Raw genomic sequence first — 8585 nt, 5'->3', positions numbered from 1 at the left:
CGGCGCCCTCCTCCGGGAGGGCCGGGCTCGGCGGGGCAGGGACGGGACGGGACGGGACGCGGCGGAGAGCGGCGCGGAGCCAGCGCTCTCCATCCCTGCTGCGTGTGCGGGATGAGTGCGGTGCTGCGGGGAGCCCTGCGGCGGCTGCGGCCCCCGCGCCGGCCCGGGCCCCTCGGAGCCCAGGGGCGGTGAGTGCAGGCCGGGCCGGGCCGGGCCGGGCCGGGCCGGGCGGGGGACGCGGGCAGAGGGGCCGGTCGCGGTCCCTGCCGCTGCTGTTGGGATGCGCGGAAAAGGCGCTGGTGACGGGGGCGGCTCCGGCGGCCGGGCCGCGGCGCTCCGTGGGCAGCCGGGGCACCTGAGGCCGGGAGGTGCCTCTGCGCCTCGCACTGCTGCGCCAGAGCCGGAACCTGACCTGGTGTCTACTGGGCCATACCGATAAGCAAATAATGACCGGTTTCAACTGGCGCGATCAAACATCCAGGTGAACTGTGTGGTCCGCTGGGAAGGTGAACCCCGGATTCTTGCCAGGGTCCTGGGCAAAGGTTTGAAAAAAGCTGAAAGGCACTTCGAGGAGATCTCAAATCCACAGCGTGAAAGAACAATGAGAAAAGTCTTTATGCTTGATCTCCATTACCACCTACCTCAAAAATCAGTAGTGGAGCTGGTGTGTCGCACATCTGGCTGTTAAACAGCTTACTGTTAACTTGCAAAAATTAATATGTAATCAGAATAAAGAACCGGTGCGTGTGAGTGGTGCACCAAATACAGAACGCCTGTGGTGTCCTGTGCTCCCACTTATTTTACTTTTCATTTGCCTACACCTATTGTATGAGCATGTATAAGCATGGTGCATATTCTTCCTGCAATTAAACACTTAAAATGTTACAAGATTTCTATTCATAAGACATAAAACTAGTAGCCTTTATTTATAAGTGGAAGTCTAGACGACTAGTTACATATTAGAAAGTCTGTTGCTAGAGAAGTTGAAAGTGTAGGAGAGGAGAGATAAAATTGAGTGTAGATTAACTCTTCTGAAGAGAAGGATACTGTGGTTTCATGGTAGTCTGTACTGCTACTGTCATAATATGTCCTGCCTTGTCTCACATCCAAAAAAATTACTTCTTAAAAATTTGTGATACATTTCCTCGTATAGCTTGCTGCTTGGCTATCTGTGGATGAGGCAGTAGAGAGGAGCATCAGTTGACTTGCAGAAGAATAGGGCTGCCTACAGCAGCAGTTCTGGATTGTGCTGGACTCAGGTAGTTATGAAAGTACAGTGTGGAGTAGCAGGTACAGCCATTGACAAAAACCTGTTTCTATAATGTTTTGTCTTAAGCAAAGGAGGGCATGTCAACCCTAGGAATGGCTCAGTTGTTTAGAGATGGTGCAGGTAACACCTGGGTTGTGAATTCAATTTCTGCATGGGTCTTCCACTTAGAAGCTGGACTTGATTATTTTTGTGAGTAGCTTCCAACTCAGAATATTCTGAGAATCTGTGAACATGTCCAAATAGACAAAACATGAAAGTAAGTACCAAACTTCATTCTTCATGAACAGGTACACTGCTATAGCCTACTGACATTGGTTTTAGAAATTTATTAAAGGTCCTACTGACCAAATGGTTTTCAAAGCCTTTCTGTTGCACATAATACAGCACTTTGGAAGAGTCAAGTTTTGACACTGTCATGTTAGACATTAGCTTCTTTTAGAGAAATAGGATCTACATAAAAAGGTACATTGGATAAACAATATTTAAAGCTGCATGTGGAAGCAAACTTGTTTTGTTGTTTTTTATGTTCTTTTCTGTTTATAATTACTGTTTTCCTATGTGACCCTCAAAGGTCATTTACTTTAGAAGTGGGTATGAGTGGACAGGTTAGATTTTAAGCTCAATATGTAAACTCTCAAGCAGAAACCCACGTGTATTATGATTGAAGCCATAAACAAATGAGATGGGGAAAAGTGAAATTGCCTTTTTCTAACTGTCTGTAATTTCACTTTTTTTTTTTTTTTTTTTTTTTTTTTTTTAGTAGAGAAGCCTCATCTCCTTCCTTAGGGAAAGACAGAGCAGACACAGTGATTATAGGCGGTGGTTGTGTTGGTGTGAGTCTAGCCTATCACTTGGCTAAAGCTGGCTTGAAGGATGTTGTTCTGCTTGAAAAATCTGAGCTCACTGCAGGATCTACCTGGCATGCAGTAAGAAATGTTTTGTTCATGTGTCAAATTAACAGTAGCTTGTGTATGTAAGTTTAATTACCTTTTTTATTCCCCCACTTTCTTTCCTGCCATTGCTGACATTACATAAAATTTTGGAGGAGCAAAGGTAACAAATGTACGCTGTTAGTTTTTTATGCCTGAATATTTGTCTGCATTCTAAGGAAAAGAACTAAAAAGACATACGTGTAATAATGTCACCTCCTTTAATAATGGTAATCACATGGTCATTCATACTGGTTCACAATGTGCATTTATATAATTAAATATTTTCTGAATCTATATCTGCAGTAGTTAATGTAACAAAATTAAATAAAGCTCGCCACAATAATACAGTAATAGATGCTTTCCCAATTAATTTCCAACTATTTGTAACTGAAATTGAAAGATTGTTATCTGTGTGTGTAGCAACACAAAAGAGCAGAAATGCAAAAGTTTTAATCTACTCTGTTAATACAACAGAGCATTTATGCAATAATTTACCTTTCAGGGGCAAATTAAGGAGGACAGTTAAGACTCAGATGTATTATATTTTATTTGTATTCTCATACTTCTCCCAGAGGAGGAAGTCTGAAGTCTGCAATGCTTCATCTTTGTGCAGAGGTTTCGTGTTTTTGATGCTTTTTGAGAGAACAATAGTAAAAAATGAAATTAAAAAAAAATCACTGCCTGCAGTGAATAAGTAGTATACTTCATTTTACTTGTTTTTCAATAATGAAGCAAAAGAAAACATGCTGTACGTAGTAAGAAGAAACAACATTCAGTAATTGTATGTCTTTCAGACTGTCATGCAACAATTCGGCAAACAGAGCAACATGATGCCAAGTGTCAGATCAGGTATCTTGTGTATTGAATCATAACTGCAAAATACTCAAAGAGTACTTTGTCTTAGGTACAGGACTGTGGCACAGAATGAATTCTATTTGCCTCATGCATACACCCAAAAAAAAAAGTTTGTAAAAAACAATAGAAATCCCCTAGTTCAATAAGGAATCAGAATCTTGAATGGTTACTGAATGTTTCATTTGTTATTGTTGTTACACTCGCTCACCCCAATTTACTGCTCATAACAGTGTTAAAGTAACCTTCCTCCAGTACTTTTCCCCACACTTCGTGAGTGCAGCATTGGAGCCCTCAATGTGGCTCAATTTCAAAGGTAAGGAGGGACCTGGAGCTCAGCAGAGAAAATGCCTGCACTACCAGAATTGAGTGAACTGCCTCATGACACCTATTAGAAGGAATTTGATGTGATTAACACAGCAAGATACCTAGTTATCTAGTTAAAATGTATAACTACATGCTATTTTTTCATTGTCTCTTTTCACTGAACTCTGTATAAGAGGACTTTGTCTGAAGATGACAAGATTGGTGATGTCTGTTTCAGATGAGTAGGAAGATCAAAACTGTGACTGTGAGTTCCTTGTTATAATAGATACTGTTTATTTATCAGTGTTTTTCTCACAGTGATACAGTACTAAATACAGATGACAATTACACATACTCTTAAGATATGAAATGGTGTGTAGCATGTTGCCTGCAATCACAAATGTTGGAAGTCTAGTTCAGATGTTGCTGCACATATTACCTCTTTCACCATCCAGGTAGTCCTGCCAGAGCTCAGAATCATGTTTCAGATAGCTCATATTCCTGCTGGAGTTGCTGCTAAAACTTTATTTCACTTCTCAGGTCTGTGATAACTTTGTCTGACTTTCATGTGTGCTGTTAAAACAGCAGAATATCATGCATTCTTATATTACCATTTATGAAGAAGTATAACAGAGCAAGTTATTATATGTTATATTATACTTTTTCTTGCAACTTGCTATTGATTTTGCTGCTGACAGTAAAACAGTACAAGTCAAATAATAACTTACACAATTTGGTCACTTGCAATAAGAGACAATTTATTAAATAACAGTGTTAATAATGTTCTCCTCCAGAAAGCTAATTTAATAATGGCATTAGAATAAAATCTGAAACTGATTGAAATAGAAGAAAATTGATACATGAACATTTAAACATTTAAAAATTTAAACTATAAAAATGCTTTAAAATATTTGTGTCAATTCTCAGAGCAAAGTAGTCATTCTTTATTTTCCCACATCATGTTTATGTAAAATAACAAAATCTCTTAGAAAATTGGAGTAAAGCCTAGAGATAAGCTCCTTCAACTACAAGACTGGTTTGCTCTGAATTTCAGGAAAACATGTAGATGCATTGGGAAGCCAGCTGGGCCAGAGTGAATTCATGACTGAGTCTGGAGAAAAACACAGTATACTGGTGATAGAGCAGGAAAAAAGCTGCAAATCAGGAAATTTAGAAAAGTTACTTGAACATGTGAGGGGGATGTTAGGAAAGCCAAACCTGAACTATATTTAAAATTTGTGAGGAAAACGAAAGGCAACAAGAACTGCTTCTACTGCTGTGTTAATAGTAAAAGGCTGAAAAATGAAAATAAGTAAGTGCTGCTGAATGAAGTGAGTAATTCAGTCACAGTGTACACTAATAAGGTCTCAGTGCCTTCTTGCCTCAGTTTTCTCTGACAGGATTTCTCAGGCCTCCAGTTTAAAGAAGTGTAACTACTGGCAGTGGATAAGGACAACCAGGGATTACTGGAATAATTTGGCACATGCTTGTGTGTTGGAGCAGACAGTCTGCATCCAATAATGCTGCTGATTCATCACAAGGCTGCAGATGTATCACATTTGAAAGACAATTGAAATTGTTGGATATGCTAGAGATTTGGCATAGGGCATATGTATGACTTTTCTAAAACGCTAAAGGACTGAGCAGAGCAGCTAAAGGTTAGCTAGCCTTAGTTTGGCTTTTCAGAAAATCATCAAATGAGTCCCAGGTCCATAAAGGAGAAAAAACGTGATTTGGAACAGTCAAGATAAATTTGCCAAGAATAAATAATGTCAGATCAAATATGGTTGCTGAATACTATGAAATTATTGAATTCTTAGACAAGGGGATATAATGGATATCAATTACCTAGATTTTGGCAAGACTTTAGACACCCTCCCCACAGTATCAATCTACCTAACTAAAGATATTACAGTCTATATGGCTGGACAGCTAGAGAGGTAAGACTCTTGGGATGGCTGGGCTTAGAGGTGCTGGTGAATGGATCATACTCCACCCAAACCCTGGAAATAATGGACAGGAATCTATCCTGGGACCCATCCTGTTTAATATCTTTATCAGTAATTTGGAGTAGGTGATGAAGTACATGCTCATCCACTTCTGAAGTTTACACAAACGCGGAGGAGTAGTCTATGCACTCAAGGGCAGGGCAGCCATGCTGAGGGACCTAGGCAGGCTACAAAAATGAAAGGACAGTTTTATGGAGTTTAACAAGGCTGAATGCAAAGTTCCATATCTAGCAAGTAAAGTAGAGCAGCCTCTGTCTTTGAAGATTCTCAAAGGCCAGACTGGAAAAAGTCTTGAGAAATGTGGTCTGATCTTGTAGCTGACCCTGTTTTGGATAGGAAATTTAAAACAAATCTCTTGAGGATCCATTCAGTCTTTTTGTTTCATTATAATTATTTTATGATTTTACTATCTTAATTTTTATATAGTAAAATCAGGTTATAGTTGTTAGCCAGCTACACTCTTGAAATCAGAAACATTTATTACCTCAACCCAAAAGGCAACAAGTGCATTTAAACTTCTTTTCTTCACTTGAAAGTGTAAGAGATTGAAGTATTTATGTAATTCCTGCAGTTAAATGCTCTTGAATATATATGGGTTTGTAGCTAACTTGCAAGTGATTTGTGACTCATTTAGTTCAAAATGACTGCACTAATAGTGACGACTAAAATGGAATTTCCTTACATCTGGAAGATGTATTACTACATTTGAAAGAATAACAGGAGGCCAGAAAATGTTTACATAAATAAATGAATACAGTAAAAACAAAATGAGATAACCAAGAATGCATGTAGAAGTAAATTAATTACTCTTAGGCATTGTACATGGCTAAAGAAATTTAAATATTTCAATACCTCATTTATTTCCTCATTGTGGATGCATTGAAAAGAAGCCCTTAGAATATATTTTTTGAGAAACAAACAAGTTTTAGCTAAAAACTCTGCTGTGAAACAGCCCTGTGGTTTAGTCTAAGGTGATTAAAATAAATGTGTTCATAAGGTGAATGCACATGTGTTAAATGAGATAAAAATCACATTTGGTTCAATATCTAGTCTTCAGCTGTGTCCTGTGTGATGCTAATGGTTCAATATCATAATAAGAAATAAACAAGGAATATTTTTTCCAGACTATTAATTTAGCCTAGGGACTTCAGAAACCAACATGCCTGCTTTGTTCTTGTTGGAGCCCTAACTAGATGAAGCTCTTTCCTTTGTGTGATCACTTCTCTAACTCAGATTGTTGAGGTAATGGACATTGCCAAATATACTTAGAGTCAAATTTATGAATAAAATATAGATACAGGTGAAAAATATGATACTGACAAATGATTACACTCTCTTCTGTTGGATTACCTGGGCATTTCAGTAATCTGGTGCACTATGATATTGCATATAAATTGAGGTATCAGATAGGAGGGAACAACTGCAATAGTATCATGGGTTGGCAAATTTGCTGAGAAAAGACAGATGGCAAAACACCTGTGCAGAAAACAGAAATGGCATAAGTAGAGAAAGGACTTAATTTTATTTTTGTAGCAGTTGTCTCTATGCATGTGTTGTTTTTCTTTACAGTATCTTGGCAGTTCCTTTTCAAATGACAGTTGGAAGGATTTCTAATCTCTGTTGTTCCTATTTCTTATTTGAGGCTGGCTTAACTACTTATTTTCATCCTGGAATAAACCTGAAGAAAATCCATGCTTACAGCATCAAACTCTATGAGAAGTTGGAAGAAGAGACTGGACAGGTAATCCCCTTAACCTTTGAAATGTTCATTCAGAGTAATACCAATTTTAGCAACAGTCTTATTAAAAGGTGTAGTTGATAACTGTGTGAAGTAGGAGTATATACCTTTTTCTTGAACTACATTCTTCTTCATGCCTAGTCACTATATATTGTTGGTGGTTTCCCAGATCCCTCTGCAGTTTAGGAAAACAGTGCTCATAAAACACCTCAAGTTGCAGCAGAGTCTGCAACATTCACTTGATAAAGCTAGAATAGTATCAGGAATCTGGAATGAACAGATTGATTATGATACATTCCTGCCTTAAATGTATCTGCTTAAAAATTCATATGATATGATGCTGTCTGTACTTGAGAAGATTGCTGCAGTTCTTCCTGTCCCTTTCAGAGATGTGTTTTTATGTAGTGATTTAAGGAATGGATATGTGGAGAAACACAGGACTCATCTTTTTCATTTGGCATCTTTTAGCCTTATAGTTTTCATTTACTAAACTTGTGCTTGCGTTGGATGGCAGCAGAAATTGAATGAACCTCACTGCACTAGTCTACACATTTTATGGTTTTTAAATATTTGTAATATATATATATGGCAGATATTTTTTAATATTTGTCATAAAATGCTTTTTTCTTCTTTCTGCTACTCAACTAGATAAGCTGTCACGTCAGATTATCATTATGAGTTCCTTGAAAGACTTATTCAGCCTTATCATTGTCCTGTGAGATAACATAGAAAAGGTGAAGAAAAGTGAGCATTCAGTGTCCAGCTCTGTAAGGATATTTAATTTATTAAAAAGGCAAAACTGGCGAGTGGTTTTTCATTATGTTTATAAAGGTATTTAGTTAAATACATTCCATAGAAAATCATGCAGATAGTAGATTTTAAAATTAAGTATGTCATATATACTTATTTTTGAGACATATCAGATTCTATTTTTGAAAGCTTGTGAGTGCAAATATAAGTTAGTTGTTAGTAAAAATGAATGTGTCATGGCATTCAATTAATGCTTCTTTCAACTGTTTTGAAAATAGTATGCATTAACTTAGGAAGTTAATTTGATAACTTCTTGACAAATTATTTTCTCTAGGAGTCTGTATCTAAGGCCTCTTTGTTCAAGGGCCCATAGCTTACTTGCATCGTGGAAAAATTCCTGTATACTTCCCTTAGTACAGGAAAATACATATATGGCAATCAGTAAAGGTTCTTTCAGTAATTTGTTGTTTCTCTTTGATTTAGCCTGTGGGGTTTCATCAGCCTGGAAGTATCAGAATTGCTTCGACCCCTACTAGGGTGGATGAATTCAAATACCAAATGACTCGTGCTGGTTGGCACCCAACAGAGCAGTATTTAATTACACCTGAGAAAGTACAAGAGCTATTTCCCTTATTGAACATGGATAAGGTAAAGAAGCCAGTTTTATGAAATACAACTTCCATTGCAATTAAATATTGGTCTATCAGAAATGTACATGTGTATTTCTT

The 8585-nt window shown here is 37.9% G+C and overlaps 1 protein-coding gene across 2 annotated transcripts in view; it reads left to right on the top strand.

The window, feature by feature from the left end:
* Positions 1-24: 24 nt before the first annotated feature.
* DMGDH (dimethylglycine dehydrogenase) overlaps positions 25-8585 on the top strand; it is a 39709-nt gene continuing 31148 nt past the window's right edge. The window contains exons 1-4 of one of the 2 annotated variants that reach the window (XM_056514735.1): positions 25-188; positions 2034-2196; positions 7012-7110; positions 8341-8505. In XM_056514735.1, the coding sequence (XP_056370710.1) occupies positions 112-188; positions 2034-2196; positions 7012-7110; positions 8341-8505 (504 nt within the window). In that variant the 5' untranslated portion in view covers positions 25-111. Of the gene's footprint in view, positions 189-2030; positions 2197-7011; positions 7111-8340; positions 8506-8585 lie in introns of both variants that reach the window. The other variant, XM_056514734.1, reaches the window with a different exon arrangement.

Source organism: Oenanthe melanoleuca, chromosome Z (assembly GCF_029582105.1).
Source record: "Oenanthe melanoleuca isolate GR-GAL-2019-014 chromosome Z, OMel1.0, whole genome shotgun sequence".
Classification (NCBI taxonomy): domain Eukaryota; kingdom Metazoa; phylum Chordata; class Aves; order Passeriformes; family Muscicapidae; genus Oenanthe; species Oenanthe melanoleuca.
This window is presented reverse-complemented; position numbering and strand designations above follow the sequence as displayed.